Here is a 20387-nt window from a genome sequence, read left to right as displayed (position 1 = left end):
TAAACAAAATAAATATTTTTGTTGGTCTTTTTTACTAGATTTCTTTTTTTTCTTTAATTTAATTTATTTTAAATCAAAACTTTTATTTTAAGTAGTGTTTTTGATTTAGGTGGCTGAACGCTGTAGTGCAGGAATGGCAAGAGAATCCAGCACACTTAAATGTATTCAGCCTGATAAAGTTCCAACCTCATATTGTGATGAAGCTTGTGGACAAGATGGTGGGACATTTAATGTAACAGATGGGCGTTGTTCATGCAATAAATATACAGTCCTGTCTGAAGTCTGTAACAAAACTTGTCAATTACAAGCTCCAATCTCAAAACTTCAAAGAGAGAAATCTGGTAAATTGTATTTGCTCATTATTGATAGAAATACCAGCAAAGTTGTAGAAAAGATATTACAAGCTAATGAGTTTGGGATTAATGACTTTGATTATTCTGAAAGAGTAGTAGAGTTTGTTGAATTTGACAACGATGGCAACTTTGGTGTAGTTCCATCAGATGTAAATGCTGTCTCAAATTTTTTGCAGGCTCCTAAAAACAATTCTGGATCAAGAAAACGACGTAGTATTGATAGTCAATTAAATACTGCGCAAAGAATTCGATCACCAATTATATGCATTTTAATTGGACAGGCTGTTTTTTTTAAAATAAATATAAATTTTCATAATCGTTCATTAAGTAATTACCCAAGGTATAGTAAGAATCATTTGCTTAATTCAAATCCATTTTTTGACTATGGTCAGTTTCGTCAGCTAAACTTGTTAATACAATCTACAAACTTAACAATTTATACTTTTGCTAATGTGTTCACAGAGCCAGGAGTTTATGTGTTTTTTGATAATGCTGACAGCAGGCGAGAAACCATTATTGTTGTTTATGAGGAAAGTACAGCTTGCCATGATCGAATGGAAGCATCTTCACCATTAGTTCTTTCAAATTTTGGCATTGGAGCAAAAATGGTATGTTGTAAGCATCATATATATATAAAATATATAGATATAAAATATATATAAATATATAAATATATATATATATATATATATATATATATATATATATATATATATATATATATATATATATATAAATGTACTTTATTAAATATAGAGTCTTTACTAAACTTAAATATTTTTAAAACTTATTAAAAAAAATTACTTTTTTAAAAATTTTTTTAGTCTCCAAATGAATCACCAAATTGGTCATTAATATGGACATGTATTTTACTTATGTTAGTCTTTGTTTTTCTCATGATTATCTTGGCCATATTATGGAGGCCAAGAGAAATGGGTATGTAAAAAACTTGGTTCCAAAGCAATTTTTTATTACCTCACTTTTTAATTACTTAAAGTTTATTATGGATTGATTGATTGATTAAAAGCTATTCAAATCCATTGTTAAAATGATAATTGTTTTTTTAAGTAATCAAATGAGTAAATTAAGGGAGATTGGTGGTAAATTTTCAGTCAACAACTGTTTTGTTGATGTTAAAATAAACTATATATATATATATATATATATATATATATATATATATATATATATATATATATATATATATATATATATATATATATTAGATACTAATATTTAACAATGGTTTTAAATAACTATGTTAAATGAACCTTGCTAATAAATATTGATGTTGATTAAATGTTAAACTTTGTAAAATATTTTCAGGCATTTATCAAAAAAGTGCTCTACGTCCAAAATACAGAGCACTTGGTGCTCCATTACCTTCTGTTCCTATTCCTGGCGTTTCAGATACTTTAAAAGACTATCATCATTTATCTGTAACTTATAATTATGATACTTCTTTTGGGGATAGTAATGGCCTGCTTGAGAACTTTAATGTAAGAACACTATATGACAAAATTGAAGACCAGACATTGCATATATCTTCTCAATTGACCCATCATCAATTAGATTTAAGAGGTTTTTATGACAGAATATTGCGGCAAACAGAGGGATTAAAACTCATGCTCCAGAATTTAGACTTATCAGTTTTGGTTGAATCCAAAAAGCATATTAATGAAGAAAAGCTTTCAGAAACTGATAAGCATCAGAAAAATGGTAAACTTACATCTAAGCAATCATTAGAAATTGTTAAATTTTTTTTTAAACATTTGGAACTACTGATGTTAATACTATAATTTTTTTATTTTAATTTCTTTACAATACTTGTAAGTTTTTTAATTTAAGAAGCTTTACAAGTTGGATTTCTTTCCAACACCTCTTCCTCAACAAGGCAAGAAGAGTTACAAAAAACACTGCAATCACTTCTTGAAAAATACAATAGTAACTGGCAGCCAATACCTAGCAGAGTAAAAACAGGTTTGCTTGGTTAATTTTTTTATTAAGTTTTAGTTTTGATTAAAGTTTATGGAAATTTTTGTAATATTTTTTAAATTTTTTTCTAAAGAGTACTCTCACCAAGAGTTTAACAGTGGAGACCTCAGTGCTGTGTTGCATATGATGAGTGCAGAGAGGGTTCAGTTAGAACAAGAGCTGCAAGAAGAAGAGAACAATGCTTTAAAGGAGTTCAATGATGCTAAGGTGACTTTTTGATGTGTTTTAAGTTTATATTTCTTGTTAGAAATTTAATTTAAAATTGTATTTTTAGAAGTAATTGTTTTCTTTAATTACAATAGTTTCAAGTGAAAAAAATTCAAATGTAAAAAAAATACAAAGTTAAATTTCTGTAGTACTTTGATTAGCACAAGTTTATTAAAAGAGTTGTTTAAGAAATAGAAACAACTGTAAAAGTTTATTTACTATTTGATATCTTACTATTATGTTTTTTGCATTTAGTTACTTCTTTAGTTTTTTCTTTATTTTTTGTTTCTTTTGTAAAGAAAAATGGTTTAAGAAATTTTTTTTTATTACAATTAGATGAAACTAATTATAATTTTATGGGTTGTTCATTTTTTGTACAGGAGAAGGCAAGAAAAGCATTAATGAGTAAAATGAATATGAATTTGGTCAATCAACTCTCGGGTGATCTAAGTGTCCTTGAAATGAAACCTATTATTGATGTTTATGATAACAATTTAACAGATGCTGATAACACTTTCATGGATGCTCAAGAAGAAAAACTGGACGCTCTAGTTAAAAAATTAAAAGAAAAAAGAGAAGTTAAGCTTAAAGAGTTAAATTGGCGTCATGAAAATCTGGTTAGCTTTCTTTGATTTACTGAACTAAGCTAACTCTAATTTAAATACTGCAATTTGTTTTTATATTTTAACATCTAAACATATTAGTAATAAAAATTATACATGAGCCATGATAAATCAGCAAATATTTATATACTACTTAAATATTTTTAAAATATTTATATACTACTTAAATATTTTAAAAATATTTATATACTACTTAGGCACAGCAAGGAAATTTTAAGATGGCTGAAATAGATATAATGCAAGATCTTCAGTTTTCCATAGAATCGCAGAATAGTTCTTTAGAGTTGTTATCGCTTGAAGAGAGCAAGAGCAGTGCTGAAGAAAGCATCCAAAACATTGCTCAGCAAACAATCAAATACAGGACTCAGATGAGTGACAGCTTCTCAAAACAAATGGTTGAAACTTTTTTTGAAACATTTCTCTTTATAAAGAAAAATCATGTAGTTAGGTAATACTTTTATTTTTTGCTTTCTTTTAGAATGAGTTGTTTAAAAGTAGTTCACAGTATAGCAGTGAAGCTCAAGCCTTAATTAATGAAGAACAAAGACTGAATGAAAAGCTGCAGAAAGAACTAGATTTTAAAAAAGCAGCTCAAGTTGCCACATTTGATGAGAAGTTTGCGCAAAGAAAGGCCGCGAGGCTAAATAAACTAAAAGAGCAACAAGAAAAAGAAATGACTCTGGTAGGAAAGTTTAACTATATTTTTGTATTAATTTTTCTCACTGTCATGATAAATATTTACAGGCTACATAAAATCTAAGAAACTTTTTTATTTTATTTTATTTTATTATTGTTATTATTTTTTTTTTTTAATGTTAAGGATAGCAGAATGTAAGATTTTGAGTTGTCTGTCAAGTAATTAATTGATTGGTGTTTGAGTTAGTTTGACTTTTTTTAATGAGTAGAAAATGATTTTTTAATATTATAATTTTTGTCTGCAAAAATGTGATTACTGCAACAACAAAGCTATAAAAAGTAATATCTCACTTTTCCATTGATGTCCACTAAATGTGATGTTGCTGATTTTAAATTGGATTTACAGCTGAAAATTTCATAAAATGAAAATCTTTTTTGCCATGAATTACAATTTTTGTAACTTGGCATCTTTCACACTATTAAACTACATGACTATTTTATACTAATAAACTACATAGTATAACTTTTTACACTAATAAACTGAAAAATAAAATTGTTTTTTTTTCTTATGTTCAGTCTTTTTTTGCATAAACTTTTGTAGATTCTCTTTTGTTTTACTTAGCATTTATACTTTTTTAATAATTTTTAAAATTGTTAAAAGGCTCTTCAAAATGGATTAAAAACAGATGAACTTGAAAAAAAGCATGAAAGACAAGTAGAAGTCCTGGATGCCATTTTTGGAACAGAGAAAGCAGAACATGTTGCTGAGATAACAAAAAAGATTTATGAAGAATTCCAGGATGTTTCAAAGCAGAATCACAATGCTTTACTAAATAAGGTAATTTTAAAAAAGATCTTAAAGTTTATTAAAGTTTTTAAATAAATTAAATTTGCCCAGATGTCTTGTGTATTTGTGTTTTTTATTTGTAGCTGGCAAATAACAAAGAAGTTAAACCTGATCAATTGCTGGAGGTAATAGATCAGTTAAGAAAGAATAGCTATCAAGTAGCAGAACATTTAGATAAAGAAAAAGAACGTAGCATGCGAGAATTTCAGGTTTCAAAAAAATATTTTTTATGATATAGTTTTTGTCTTTAATGCAACCTTTTTAATTAAAGGATAGTTTCTTAAATTGATATTAAAAGTTTATTATGATTGTTAGAAGTATTGTATTTTTAATATCTTATTTCAGGAGAAACTTGCAGCTCGTAAAGCAAAAAGACAGAATGAAATTAGGCATCAAACACAAGAAGCAGCAATTCAAAAGATATCAGATGAGCATATTAAAATGCTTATTCAAAATACAGCTCAAATTTCACAAGAGATATTTATTCCTCAGTTCACTTTTGGATTATCACCAGATGAGCAGGTTTCATTATTTCTTTTAACTATTGTTTTCTCAATACAATAGTTGTTATCTTAAGAATACATCGATTGTTATCTTATGAATACATTGATTGTTATAAACGTTTTTTTTTTAACTTACATCATTTTTTAATACAGACTATACTTGTTGAGCAGCAGCGTATAATTGAAGATATAAAAAAGAGGCATGCTGAAGAAAGTGAAAAATTAAGTCTGAAAATTGAGAATGAAGTTTATGTGCAAAACAAGAACGAGCTGCAAGAATTCCAAGTTAAAAAAGAGAGGGTTTTGCGTGAAGCAATGAGCAAACAAGCTGCAGAGTTAAATGCTCGAAATGATCTTTCTGCAGAAGAAGTTCAAAAGGTTTTGACTTTTTTATGTTCATTTTTTAGTTGTAGAGCTAAACTTAACTTTTTTGAGTTTTTTTTCTTGAAGTCATGAAAGCTTTTTACTTTTACTTTAATAGTTTGAGACTTTATTGTTGCAGCTAATTGTTTGAAAAAGATGCAATTGTTTTTTATTTTTAACTGGTAATTTTTTGGGTAAAAAAGTTGAAACATTTTTAAGTTTTTTTCTAACAAGTTGTGATTGTTCGCTGACAAGTTGTGATTGTTCGCTGACAAGTTGTGATTGTTCGCTGACAAGTTGTGATTGTTCGCTGAAAAGTTGTGATTGTTCGTTGACAAATTGTGATTGTTTGCTGATTGTTTTTCTAACACGTTTTGATTGTTTGTTTTTGTTTGTTTTCCTAAGATATATTTTCTGCTATAAGAAAAAAGGTAAAAAAAGATAGTTAACCATAGGGTAAAGATGAAAGGTTTTTATCACCCAATATATAGACCTTTTAATTTTAAGTATGTTTTAGCTGAATTTATAATAGCAAAAGAATCCTTATATAGTTGAAACCTTTGCATAAATATGTTAGTAGACATGTGAGTTATTTTATAATTTATGATGCTCCTCTACTTTTTAACTTAAGTTTATTGTCATTTTATTGATGTAGCAAGAATTACAGTAAGCGCAAAGTAATGATTGGTATCTGCACTCAGTTTGATGAAGAAATAGTTTTGAATTTAAAAAAAACTGAAATATTTTTTGATACATTAGGTTTTACAATATGTTATAAATAAAAAAAAAATTAAAAATTTCCTATGAATTTGTTCATATGCTATACTTATGTATGATAATTTTATATAGGTAGGTTACTATTCTCATTATTCAGTTTTGTGCAAAGTTTCAAAAAAAAAAACTTTAAAATGTTGTTTTTTGTTAAACTTATAAGTCAATAGTGCTAACTTTGGTAATACTTTAAAACTTATAAGTCAATAGTGCTAACTTTCGTACCAACTTTTAAACTAGTACACTTTACTTCTAAGGTAGAGAGATTAATGCTGACTGCACTAAAAAAAAAGAGTTTTTAGCTTTTCAGATAATTTTTATTGCATTTTTTTAAAAACAGTTGATGGCCAATCATGAACACCAACTAAAGAATTTGGTAGTACAGTTGGAAACAGAGAGAGAGTTACAACGTCGAACATTGGATAAAAAATTAATTGAAAGAAAGGAAGCTAGAAAAAATGCACTTAAAAAGATTCAAGAAAATGAACTTGCTCATGAGTATCTTGAGCAGAGCAAAGAGTTAGCTGATGCTGAAATTAAAGCAGTATGTAAATGTTTTCATTTCTTTCATTTCTTTACTCATTTTTAAGTTTTTTGTAAGGTCATTCCTGGAATCTGGATTCTGGATGGAACTTCCTAGAATTAAAAAAAGAAAGCATTTGTGTTATTGTTTTTTTCAAAAATTTGTTAATTAGGTTAAAGATATGGAAAGAGAAACCATAATAAGACTTATCAATGAAAGTGGTAACCAGTCTGTAGAGTACATTATTAAAAAGGTAAGTTTTATTGTGGGATTCAAAAGTTTATATTTGGTAAACACTTGGTGAAGAAATTAGTTTAAATTTTTAGTTTAAATCAATTTAAATTTTTTTGTATTGTTATTAATTTGTAATCTAGTATTTTTGTATTTTTGTTTTATTTTTTAGTTAAGTTTATAAGGGAAAATGTAATTCCTTGTTTACATCTTGTTTTTTTAGGTTATTGAGCAGCGTCAAGATAAAGAATTTCAAGAGCTTGAGAAAACATATAAGAAAGAAAAGAAAGTTGCTGTAGATGATGTTATGCTGAAACTAGAAGAAAATTATTTGCTTGAGCGAGAACAACTTATTGTAAAGCATGATGACGAAGTTAAGGAACTCCAGAGTATGTTTTCAAAATTTATGTTTATAGAATATTTTTTAAATTATTTTTAAAGAATATTTAGATTATCTGTGAAGAAAATTGTTTACTAAACTTTTGTTATGGAAATAAGAAGTAACTATTGTTATAATAGTTTACCAGACTACTCTGTGTCATGAAAATTATTGTTATGAGATTTAATTGAGAACAAGAATTCTTTTTCTACAGCAATCAATTAAAAACCTTTTTATGTGGGTTTTACTTTTTGAAGTTCTTGCCTAACTTATAGAACTTGTGGCAAATGTAAACTTTGAAATAAAGTGCATAAATACTGTGTATGCAGTATTTTTGCATTTTGTCAAAAATATTTCTTCACATGTAATATATATTACATACGTATGTTTATACATGTTTGAAAAATTTTATAACTTTTTGTAGAAGAGGAAGCTGAAAATGAAGAGTTTCAACTATTAAACATGCAACTTTTAAATAAACAGCAAATTGAATTAAATACCTTTGGTAAAAGGCAATATAATGACAGGAAAGCTTTGAAAAACAGAACCGTAGCTGACTTTGAGCTTCGTTTTGCCAAGGCTAAGATTGAGATGAAAGAAGCTCATTACAAGGTTTGAGATTTTTATAACACATGCACTGATTTTCATAATGATTTAGCTAAATATCAGATTAAGATTGTCTGTGCCACACTAAGCATTAAGTATACTTTAGGTTCATTTTAATTTTAATCTGGATATAGCGAGTTTTCCTTCAAAAGTGAAAAAATAATTGTTTTTTAACTTAAGGAGTTTGCAGATTATCTCTACGAGTTTGCTCCTCATAACATCAGTTTGATTAATCAAACACGACAATCTGCTAGTGAACTTGAAGAAGTCAGATACAAACTCGAGGATCAGAAGAAAGAAATTGATGAAAAGATGAAAAAAGAAATGAATGGTTAGTTTAGAACATTTATTTTCTTTTCATAATGTGGTTGTGCCAACATGGAATTAAGTTCGATTTTACGTCTATACAAGAAGATAACAAATTTTGACTTTCTCTTTTCTTTTTCTTGTTCATTCAAATTTTGCTTCGTTTATTTTTAAAAGTCGTTTTAATTTTAAAAACTAAAATTTGGTTTAGAATTTGAAGAGTTAGAACAAGAAAGAGTTCGCACTGAACTTGCTGCGTATCAGGCTCAAATTGAAAAAGAAGCTGAAGAGGAAAGATTGAAAAATGAAAAAATTATTCAAAGTTTACATTCCCGAAAAGAAGCCCTTCTTCGTAGTAAAAAAGTAAATTGTGGAAATGATTACAAGTTGATTTCATTAAGCAATTTTTTTACCATCAAAATCTTTTTATCAAAACAATCCTCCATTTTTTTATAATCTTTTGCAGGAAAAGGTAAAGGAAGAAATCAAGCAGCTTGTAGAGCAAGGTGCTTCTCAAGAAGACCAAGAGGCATTGTTAAAAGAGCACAGTAAAGACCTAGCTAAACTTATGAATAAAATGGACGCCGATCGGTTGCGTATGCAGAGTCAGTTGGAAAAAAAGTAAGGCAATTGCTTTTCATAGTTATAATTATGACACTTGTGATAGTATTACATTTGTTTTATCATTATCTATTAATATTAATTTACGTCGTAGATATCTTAAAAGGTCTGGAAATATAACTAAAGCTCAAAATTTCACATAAGCACTAAATGATAGTAATTTTTTTTTAAATAGGAGGGTGTGAGGGTGCTGAACAAATATTGCTAAATCTCTATTTATTAGGATTTCTGACTCCTAACAACTAAAAACAATTATTAACGATGTATTTATATAGATTTCATAAACATTTTAAAGCATGCTTCGATTCAAATGGCTAGGATTGGTCTGTTCAACTATGCCTCATTCTCCCCTATCTTTTCATGAAATAAGAAAATGAATTAAATAAAGTTATTATAAATCTCTATGTTTTAAAATACTTTTGTTCAAATATGAAAAAGTTCTAAAAACATTTTTTACAGACTTGAAAAGAAGCGTGAAGAACGTCGAAGCACAAAACTAAAAGAAATTCAACTTCGGTCAGAAGAAATGAAAGAAGAGTTTATTGAACGTTTGCACAATAAAGAAGAGCTTCTAAACACCGATACTGCCTTGGAATTGAAGAAAACATTGAATGTTGATATTTTGGTGCATCCTTCCAGCGGAGCGATTCAGGATTACATGAATGATGAACAGGTTTTTTTTAGTTTAAATTTATATTTATCTGGAGTTTTGGATGCCTCTATAAATTTGTTTATAATGTATCGTTAGATTTTGTTAGAAATATCGTTAGATTTTGATATTTTTTTTTTTTCTTTTTTGGTATTTTATAATTTCATGACCAGCCTTCGTTTCTGCGTTATCTTTAAATTTTGCTTTAACTATTTGAAAAATTTATTAAGAGAATTTTTTGTTTGAACATTTTTTTCTATGTTAATTTACGTTTATAAACGTGATCGTGGTATTTAGGTACCTGTATCATATCGAATGGCAGCTCCAATGAGTGGTTTGGAAATGACAAAGTTACTTATGGAGTCACCCCTCTACAATGCGTTACTCCGTGTAAAAGGCAAAATATCAGGCGAGGAATTTTTCAACAAACAAGAGCGCAGAGGTAAGTTTTTACGCGCTTTTAGCTCAAGAGAAAAGTGTAACATTTTTTTTTAAAAAAAATAAAACTGTTAACTTATCACCGAGAAAAATATCTTAAAAACATACTTCATTTTATAAGAAATATCTTTAAAAAACTTCGTTTTATAAGAAATAACTTCTAAATCTTCTACGTTCATCATAAGTTGCGTAAAAGATAAATCTATTGAAGTCTTATTCTGTAGCTGTAATAACGAAAAATTATAGAATTATCTGAGTGTCAGTAAATCTAATGTGTTTTTTCTGATGTTTGCTTCCATGATTTTATTAATTTTACATCATTGTACTCATTCTATAATTTCTTATTTTTAGTTGTTTTATTTGTTTCAAGTTCACATTGCACTATACTTGTAGATTTTATATATATTGTATATACTTGGAGATTTTTATAATATTCGGTAGATGTATTTATAAATATAGTTCCAAGTACTGTTAAACACAGTAGTTGAAGCTAAGGACCTTTCACAAATAGTTTTTAAGAGATTTAAATTAAAAAATTTTAAGAGATTTAAATTAATAAATTTTTAAGAGGTTTAAAGATTTGAATTTCTTTTAGGGACATTAGGTGATAGGAAGCATGAGAAAAAGACACGTGGTTTAAAAGATGAACTCAAACCTGTAGACCTAAGTGCGATGAGCGCTCGCGATTTTGTTATTTATAAATTTTCGTGCTTTATTCGCGATTTATTGATCATTCATTGTGCTCATAAGCCGGTGAACATACTTATAGCTGACCAGTTGCCAATAAATTCCTCTCTTACTGATAACGCTTACAATAACTCTTTCTATTACGATTCTCACAATAGAATACTTTACATGCGACGTGAACATTTGGGTAACGTTGGAGAATTTGTTTTGGTGTTAGTTCATACGTTGTCGCATGTTCATATAGAAGATATGCGAAATGATCAAGATCCGAAGTTTTTAAAAGAGTTCCACAAAGCCTTAGGGGTTGTATGTTTCGACTTATTTTTGTCGCGTTATCGTCGATCAAATGCATTAAATGAGGCGATGTTAAATTCTCCAGAGGAAACCGCACGCAACGAACTTATGAGTAAAAAAGTTTTAGAAAACGTCTTCGGGGCTGCTCATAACGAACACGATCGCGAAAATGTCGTCGACAGTTTGCTGGATAATAGACTTATCCGTAATCAAAACAGCAGTGAAGTGTTCAGCCGTAAAGCAATCTTCCACAGATTAGGCAAATATGCAGATTTTGCTGTCGGAAACAAATTGAAAAACTTCCTTGGTGAAGTGGAAGAAAAGTTAAAAGACGTTAAGATTCAAGGAACTGAAACTGAAATTGATCGTCGTTTGTTTCAAATAAATCTCAAGGTGTGTGCTTTTCTAATTTTTGCATCATTTTTAGGTCATAATTCAACATGAGAAAAGAGATTTTAGTTAAGGGAAATATAGGCTAATTGTTAAGATATGAAAAGATACTGAACGGATATTATAAATTCAGTAAGTTCGTTTACGAATTTAAAGTTTAAAATAGTCTAAACTTTTTTTAGACTATTTTATACTTTAAAATCTTCGAAGGTGATTTTTTACCGAGGAAATGGTTTCTTTTTAAATATAATTTTATAATTTTATTTCGTAACATTTTTTTACAAAGGTAACGAAAAAAAAGTGTAAAATACCAAGGTACAAATTAGAAAATGTTTTTAATGAATTTGATAAATTATTACGATTAACATACATTGTATGAAATGGTTTACTGAAAATCATTCAATTTCTTAATATTAATCTAAAATATCGTTTCGTTCTTTCAGTCAGACAATGAGGAGTCATTTCGCTTCTCTATGGCGCATGAAAACCGTGATTTTGTTAGAAGTACTGCTCGTCAAATTATTCGGAATTCTGCTCTTGCTCGGACATCGTTAAATCTTTCTTTTAACCCGCCGCGATCAAATTCAGCGATTGGAAGACTTCAAAGAGGAGAGCCTGATGGTGCTGACAAAGATTACTATGAGATATTTTTGATGTCTCAAATTGATACGTTGCAAGAAAAAATTGATGAGACGGATTGTGATTTTACAAATCTGACACGACAAACCTTAGATCTCTCGAGTCAAGTTAAAAAATTAGAAGGAGAAATTATTAGTCAAATTGAAAGCGTGCGAAACGCCTCTCCTAATAGCTCAGAGTTTCGGAATCTAAGTGAAATTGTGAACAACTCAAACAATAATTTAAACGCGGCCCGCTCTCAACTTACCCACGCAATTATTGCAAAGTCGGAATGCATCAAAAAACTGGATGCTTATAAGGTCGAGATTGCAGAAAGACGCTTTTTACTTCATCAACATCAAAGTAAATCAGAGAAAACAAAATCTTCTAATGAATCTTTCGAACATTAAAGAGCACATTTATAAAGAGATTTTCAATATTTATTAAAGACTATTTATTTATTTTTTAAATTAATTATTAACGAGTTTCAAAATTTTGAATAACTTTTTATCATAAAAAAAAAAGAAAGCAAGAATATGAATATTGTAAAGGTGTATTTTAAAATAATTTTTTTTTTAAAGCTAAATGTAATTTTATGTAAGAATAAAGTTTACACAAATAAACGAAAGTACTAATTTTGTTTTTGATAAATTGTCTTAAATCGCAGGATTCACAAAACTTGCAGCTCTCTTTACTATATTTTATATCTTCTTTTTTAATGTTTCGACGCATTAAAACGTTTTTTATGAGGTAAACTAGAGTAACTTTTTATCAACTATGATGAGAAAATAACCCTAATTGAATGATCTTTTCTATCATTTTTATTCATTGTTAAGTTGCATTTGTAACTAGTCTCGATTGAGTGATAATGTCAAGTCTAAATGCATGGCAAAAAGGTTCACAGCAGAGATGGTCTTGCACAGAACAAAATTCATGTTGTAATGTTTATATGGGTAGCAAAATTCTAAACATAAAAATTTTTTTTTGAATATCCAATAAATTAGTCTTTACTTTAGCACATATTCTATGTTATGACATAAGAATATGTTTTGATATATGTAATAAACGCAGGTTACTAAAAAAATTTAGCCGCATTTAATTCTCCTATGAAATGCGACTCCGATCAGAATATATAGTTATCTACTATATATTACAGGTTTATAGATACCCTAGGATACAAGAAATTTATTTCCATTTATACGGGAACATAATTTACAACTTCAGCATGTTTTCTTCATATTGGTAGTAATAGCTTACTCATTAAATAAGCTAGATAGTCATCATACAGGTTAAGAATTTATCGAGAGAAAAAACCGACGACAAATCGTCACGCATTTCCTAAATGTTCTTGTTGACATTTTTTTCATTTTGTTCTTTTTTCTTTTCTCATTTATTGAAATATTAACAAACATGAACCAAGTTTCTCTTACGTTATGTTTATCGTAATATTGAAGCATGTTAAGACAGTCGTTTAACTTTTATTTTGTTAGTTTCTCCGTTGAAAAAATTACCCAACGTTTCCATGGTTAACAACATTCTTGTCAAGTGGATAATGGTCATATATAGGTCATATATATTATTTTCTGGTGGTGAAATTTTTAAAATCGAGAGAAAAAGACGTCTTTGTTCTTCTACGTTATTAATTCCATAATTGTTTTAAATGAAACCTCGTTAGCAAGTTTTTATCTTAATAAAAAACTGTTGTTCAAATAGAAAAACCAATTAAGAAATTTTTTTTGTAAATGGAAAAAAAGGGGTCTCATTTGAAAAAAGGAGACCTTTTTGTTTCATAGGCATTTTACTTGAAACGATCAAGAACTTTAATTTCCATTTTAATTCAGTGGTAAAAAACATAAACACAAATGGAAAACATGAGCTGGTTTAACTTTTTTTTACTATATTTTACAAGATAAAGTGTTCTCTTGAACATAACTGATATAAAATATTTACAAAGCAAATACAGCAAAACATGAATATGACAGAATGATGCAAAAGAACAATTGTAGATAAGACAAAAAATGTACAGAAACTTGGAAAAATTAGTTAGTTATCAACTAAGGATGCTACTTCCCAGAAAAGATTAAAACCAACAGAGAAATATCACAACAGTACTAGCAAATGCAACAAAGTTGTTACACTTTAAAGAATTTACATGAGCAACCCAATTTATCTAGGTATTTTGTAGCACAAAAACTGGTTCAAAAAGCCACAACTGAGATTTGCTTTTTGTTTTAACCAGGAAATAAACAAGCAATTCATGAAAATTTTACTATCAACATTTTGTCTAATTGTTTTACAGCATATAAAGTCTATCGCCATTCAAACTTAATAATAAGATGTCTTTAAACATATTTACATCACATCAGAGTATCCTTACTATGCACAAAATTTACAATAATTAACACTTTCAAAAGAAGAACTATGAAGAAGATCATAAAAATGTGTATGATAAAAAGCATTTAAAAAAATCAAAAAAAAGTTTTCATAAAAATAGAACAAAGCTTCAACAAAGGTGAAGATTTAGACTCAGCATACACAACAAGATTTCTGTAAAGATTATTTGTATTCCTTTAAAGGGTAGTGGAGATAAAAAGTTTTTATAAAAAAACAACAGCTGAAAAGATACAAGCTAATACTAAACTTTAATGAAAAAGTTTTCTAAAAAAATATAATCCTCCCTAAACTACTTTCTATTTTTTAAATAATGAAACAAAATATCTTTTTTATTTTCATATCCTTACTTGCCTCTTTCTCGTACCTAAAAAAAAAAAAAAGACTAAAAAATATATACACACGTAAACACATATAGGGAAAAGATAAGTTTAGCATAATATACTATTTGCATGAAATTTTAATCTGGGTTAACATGAATAACACAGTAAGGTTTAAATTTTTTCAAAAAAGTTTAAATATTGAAATTGTTCGTTTGGACTGGGCTTATGGTTAGGCTAGAACTAGCATTAAGATTTGCCTTGACCAAATTTTTACCCTGATCAATTCAAATAAAATAGTTTAAAGAATTTGAAAAACAGCAATAAAAACAATAACAGCAACAATAATAATAAAAACAATAACAGCAACAATAATAAAAACAACAACAACAACATCAACAGCAATAACAACACACACTATGTATACTATGTACATGTTAATATAGACGCTCAAACAGATTCACACACAGATACAAACACACTTATATATTTTCAGCTTTTATGCTTTATTAAGTTTTTTTTAACAAATGTAGTCAACTGTTATACACAAAAGAAAAGTGTTTCTTCAAAAACTAGCATTAGATAATCAAAAACTATGATCAAGACTCAAGACATTTTTGCGCTTTTAAAAAATTGCACTTAAACAATACCTCTACGTAAAGTCATGCTTGATGGAGATATCTTTTTTTTTTTAGGTACTGTCATGCTGTTTTTAGATTTTTCTTTTCTTTTTTTAGATGTACTTGTATTTGTTTTAATTTTTTTTTCTGCAGCAGAACAGCAAGGACGATCTTCTATAACACAAGAGCTTCCATTACAGGATTCGGAGTATAAGGGTAACCAACTATATTTCCCATGCATAGGTTTGTCAGTTTCAAAGTCAAAGTTATACTTTTCAGTAAATTCCTTTCTAATTTTAAGCTGTTCGTTTTTCAATTCTGAACGAATATTGTCATGATCAACTGGCCAAAGCATTCGCTTGACATTACGATTGCGAAGGTAATATATATTTTCTCTTTCTAACATTTCAGATTCACAAATAAATAGCAGCACATGGGCGCAGAATATAATTCCTTCGCTATATGGTAGGTAGCATCAGCTGAGATCGACTTTTGAATTTTAACGGCTATTAATGGAAACCATTTCTTTGCACTTCTCCTTCGTCTATATACTACTTTATATGGCTTTTTAAATGTAATAGTCTCTACGTTTGAGAAACAAGCCGTATTAAATACGTCATTCAATTGCACCATTTAAAAAACGAAAATTTGAAATTATCCAATCGAAATTTTTTTAGACAGGGCTCCTTTTACACGTATTATTTTTGTAATTATGAAAATAAACCAAACATTTTCATCCGAATACTTTTAAGTATTCGGATGAAATTGTTTGAAAGAAATTCATTAAAATGAATTTCACTTTTAAACCAGCGGTTTATTATGTAATTTGATATTAAATGTGTTTATATTTTGAATACATAAAATAATGCTGATAGGTGCCTGATACAGCTCAAAATTTTTAAATAAACATGATAAAAATTTCTTTTTTAAATAAATGTTGGCTTATCGATTTCTTTTAAATGTTTTTTTTTTTTTTTTTTTGAAAAATTAATGTCTTTAAGCTTTGTTGTCAAAACTGGTGGAAGAGAGTCAGAGGATACATGATTTTTGCCTTTTATGTTTTTTTTTTCTTAAAGACAAAACAACAAATATATAACTAATGATCTCAGCACGAAAGTTTTTTGTTGAAAAACTTTTCATCGAAAAAAAAAGCAAGAACTTTTTTTAAAAGTTCTTTAAAATTTAAAACATTTTTAAAATTTGTATAACAGTAATGTTACTATTTTTATATATATTATTTTTATAAAAGCTATTTTTTAAATTTGTTTAATATATAAAATTGATTTTTGAATTCAGGAAGGGGTTTAGATTTTATACGGAAATATGGTTATTTTAAAAAAAATTGTTTAATGTCTTACAAAAATTTACTTAAAGCCATTTATCATTTGTATAACTAGATATTGTAATAATGGTTACCATAGTAAATATAGTTTGTTTAACGAACTTTAATGTAAAGAATAACACTGTTGCCTGTGCAACAGTGTTACACATTTTTACATGTTAAGGTGAGTTTCCACTCATCCGTTTTTGCTACGGGAATAGGAAAGGGAAGGGAAAATTAATCACGTGAGCGTGTGCAGTTTGTAATTTAATTTTGAAAATTAATCACTGCGCATGATCAAGTAGTTATTTTTCCAATCCCTTTCCCTTTCTTGTTGCAAAAACGGATGAGTGGAAACTCACCTTTACACATTTTTTTCCCCTCAAAGTCACGGTAATGACACCTGATTAATATATAATATAAACAGGGTGGTCACTGATATCTTAAGAGTTCGAAAAAAATCATACCATTTAAAGTAATTTTTCTTTAATTTTCTTTTTTTGTAGGGTATAAAGTATGCTTTGGAGATTAAAATGGGTGGACAAGATACATCAATTGCGACAGATGAAGCTGTAAACCAAAATATCTTCCACAACCCGTTATGGGTCTACCCAAAAGAATCGCTACTGCGCACACTACCCAAAAGAATCGCTACTGCGCACACTACCCAAAAGAATCGCTACTGCGCACCAAGTAACGATGGACCTCACTCGTTAAGCTTTCGGTTAGCCGCAATAACTACAGAAACTCTTGTGAAAAAATTCCATGTTTCTTAGCGAGAAAATAAAGAGGGGGAAGGAGGGGAAGGAGGGAAGACGGTACTTTGAAGGGTATTGTTTTTACACTTACTGAAAAATATCTATTAATTATATTTCCTAATAATGACTCTGGACAGAAAGTGAATTCTCTCTGAAATTTAAAATTTCCCCCTATAATATATATTCTAAAGTGTTGAGAACGAGTTTTCCATCAATCCAAACATATACTTATCTTTATTTCTTTACATTTATTTTCTTTCTTGTTGCTAATTAAATTTTTGTGTCTATAAAAACTTTTTACTGATTGACAAAAATATTTTTTTGATTCTATTGCATGAGCAAAGTTCTTTTTCTTTTACGAAATGAGATAAGCATACTCTTCAAAGATTTTTATAAAAAAAGCAAAGGATTTGTTATAACATATGCGTGTAGAAATATTTATTATAAACAGGGCGCTCAAAATAAATGTTGCAATATAAATATAATAAATGCAATACAATAAAAATTGGTGTTTTATAAATTTTTATCAAATTGACCTAAGATTGTTTACCAAAATTAGGTTTCTAAAAAAAGATCAAATACCGGTAACCGAAAGTTTAACGAGTGAGATCCATCGTTACTTAGCCCAATCAGATAGAAGATTAGACTGGGACATGCCACTATACTAAAACCATGTGTTGTATTCTTTCTTCTAACAATTTTTTGTCATACAAAAAAAGTTGTTAAAAGAAATCGTTACAAAAAGACTCCTCAAATTCTTTCATAAGTTTAGAGTTTTCAAAATGTCACGAAAACTATGATATGGGGTACCATTTCTCCTTGATATCAGCTGTTACTAACCAGGTGCTAAAATTAAAGTTACAAATAACAAAGGAGGAACACACTTGATAAAATGTGAAGCAGTTGTGTAAAGATGAATATTGCTTTCAACAGGACTTGCATCTGCTCATTAGACAAAAATGAATATTACCCGGATGGATGAAAGAATGACAGCTTTGATTGTTCCAAAAGACTGTGATTCATCTTCGCTAAATGAATCTCCTCTTATTTTTTACACATGGGGATATAAAACAATTTAAACTCAAAGAAAATCTCGTTTGGCCAAAACATGGAACAAAAATATCGTTTGACGTTCGCTGTAATTTTTCGTTGCAGAAACCTTGGGATTTCTTTGATTTTTCGAATTATGATGTTTTTTGACCAGTTGCCGAAGTTTGATAGCCGGCCTGATTTTGCTTTGCGGATTACTAAACTTGTAAAAAAGCTTAATAGAATTCAGTGTTAATTGTGGTTTGGAAACAATTTTTACAATTTCATATTCACTTTATCACCTTGAAATTTTATATTCCAATCTTCGAACATAGTTTCTTTCTTTCGTGCCTTTTTTTTTACGATATTACTAAAAACAATTAGTTTTGAGTGTAAATATTATTGATGGAAATGGAATTTCTAAATGCTCGTAGTTGAATAGTAATACATTTTTTTCATCAAATAGCTCACACAAAATTTCTTTTTTTAGCTCACACGAATGTTAAAGATTAAAAAAGTAATTATAGTATTGTATTTGCGAACAAATGCGATAAAAAAAAACTACGCAGATCTTATTAAATAAATAAAAACTAAATTTGACCATTGGTAAGTAATCAAAAATGAATAAACTAAAATAAAGTGCGTCAGCCGGGAATCGAACCCGGATCTATTGCTTGGAAGGCAACAATGCTAACCGTTACACCACCGACGCTATATCTAATATTGTAGCTTTTTTAAAATTTATTTCACTAAATTTATACTTATGTGGGCTGGTCGAACAAACAATTTGTTACCAAAAATTACTTCATAGTAATACTCCCTCTGTCTTAAATACTTTTCCAATTTCTATTTTAAGTTTTTTATGAAATTAGAACAGTATTTTGGGACAGATAGAGCAATAAATAGCTAAAGTTTCACGGTACAAAAAAAAAAATTGTAATTACAGCCTTTTAAATATAAACTGTGAGTTTTTTTTTTGTTTTTGTTGAGTTTCACCGCACAACAAAGTTTTTGCTTCTTGAACACTGTTTGGTGTCTCTTATAGATTTTTGGGTGCTGATCATGAATATCACAGCAGAATTTACGTATTACTTACTTAAGAGAAATTTTCAGTTTTATCATAATTTCTAAATTTGCTTAAGTTTAATTTAAAAAAATAATGATTAAGTGACTCATCAGCAACAATTTATGCAACATGGGCATGTTCAAGCATGTGTAATCAGACCAGGTTAGAAGCTTTTCTGTGGAAATATTACATCTTGGGCATGCCTAGGCATGTCAGAACGAACTCTGCGCTTTCTCAGTATGTTGTAAAGGTGCTTGCATAATCCGATCCTGCTTATTTGGATAATACAGAAAGCTAATGTCTGCATCATTCTAGTAAAATGCAGTGTTCGTATCAATATAACAGTAATTAAATTTAATGCTATAGCCGTTTTTGTGTCTGGCGATATGTTTTTTCAATGTCGTAACAGCCGCGATACATTTTGCTATAACTATGGCGAATATACTTGAGTCTCAGAGACGTTCTGTAACTTCTCTTGTGAAGAATGCTTATCATCTGTATTTCGGTTGTAATATTGGTGACCAAGATAAGGAATGGGTGCCTCACTTTTGCTGCACAACATGTTCTGTCAATCTAAGAGCGCTTGGTTCAGACCCACTCGTAAGAGTATTTTGTTTGCTGTTCCGATGATCTGGCTAGAACAAAAAGACCATTTCACAAACTGTTATTTTTGCTTGACTAATGTATCTGGTTTCTCTGCCAAAAACAAGAAGTCAGTTAAGTATCCTAATCTGCTTTCAGCAATGATATCTCATGACAACAGTCACCTAATTCCGAAACCACCTGAAGATTGGACCTTAGACGAACTAGATGAAGAAACTCCAGTGCGGGGTCCTGACAGT

General features: G+C 28.7%; 2 protein-coding genes and 1 non-coding gene across 4 annotated transcripts in view; 1 reads left to right on the top strand and 2 right to left on the bottom strand.

Annotated features, from left to right (window-relative positions):
- LOC145190890 (uncharacterized) overlaps positions 1-12668 on the top strand; it is a 61742-nt gene extending 49074 nt beyond the window's left edge. Inside the window, exons 68-90 of one of the 2 annotated variants that reach the window (XM_090066620.1) lie at positions 110-961; positions 1178-1289; positions 1680-2072; positions 2205-2333; positions 2422-2555; positions 2936-3172; positions 3376-3573; positions 3657-3860; positions 4476-4652; positions 4745-4870; positions 5007-5183; positions 5318-5542; positions 6639-6842; positions 6994-7074; positions 7276-7441; positions 7856-8043; positions 8218-8368; positions 8555-8706; positions 8810-8964; positions 9424-9637; positions 9911-10055; positions 10647-11425; positions 11866-12668. In XM_090066620.1, coding sequence (XP_089922746.1) covers positions 110-961; positions 1178-1289; positions 1680-2072; positions 2205-2333; positions 2422-2555; positions 2936-3172; positions 3376-3573; positions 3657-3860; positions 4476-4652; positions 4745-4870; positions 5007-5183; positions 5318-5542; positions 6639-6842; positions 6994-7074; positions 7276-7441; positions 7856-8043; positions 8218-8368; positions 8555-8706; positions 8810-8964; positions 9424-9637; positions 9911-10055; positions 10647-11425; positions 11866-12450 — 5784 coding nt within the window. In that variant the 3' untranslated portion in view covers positions 12451-12668. Of the gene's footprint in view, positions 1-109; positions 962-1177; positions 1290-1679; positions 2073-2201; positions 2334-2421; positions 2556-2935; positions 3173-3375; positions 3574-3656; positions 3861-4475; positions 4653-4744; positions 4871-5006; positions 5184-5317; positions 5543-6638; positions 6843-6993; positions 7075-7275; positions 7442-7855; positions 8044-8217; positions 8369-8554; positions 8707-8809; positions 8965-9423; positions 9638-9910; positions 10056-10646; positions 11426-11865 lie in introns of both variants that reach the window. The other variant, XM_090066619.1, reaches the window with a different exon arrangement.
- Positions 12669-13908: 1240 nt separating this feature from the next.
- On the bottom strand, positions 13909-15950 carry LOC145191697 (uncharacterized). The gene is made up of 2 exons (XM_080068847.2): positions 15402-15950; positions 13909-14798 (listed from the first exon to the last, which is right to left on the bottom strand). Exons 1-2 carry the CDS (start codon positions 15775-15777, stop codon positions 14770-14772), a joined length of 405 nt encoding a protein of 134 aa, XP_079924973.2. The 5' UTR covers positions 15778-15950; the 3' UTR covers positions 13909-14769.
- Positions 15951-19119: 3169 nt separating this feature from the next.
- Positions 19120-19191, bottom strand: Trnag-ucc (transfer RNA glycine (anticodon UCC)). The gene has a single exon. It is a non-coding gene; the product is annotated as a tRNA-Gly (tRNA).
- Positions 19192-20387: the final 1196 nt, after the last annotated feature.

The sequence above is a fragment of the Hydra viridissima genome, unplaced genomic scaffold (genome assembly GCF_058129835.1).
Source record: "Hydra viridissima isolate aposymbiotic clone 2 unplaced genomic scaffold, HvirCarnegie_v1 scaffold_11, whole genome shotgun sequence".
NCBI classification, from domain to species: Eukaryota; Metazoa; Cnidaria; class Hydrozoa; order Anthoathecata; family Hydridae; genus Hydra; species Hydra viridissima.
This window is presented reverse-complemented; position numbering and strand designations above follow the sequence as displayed.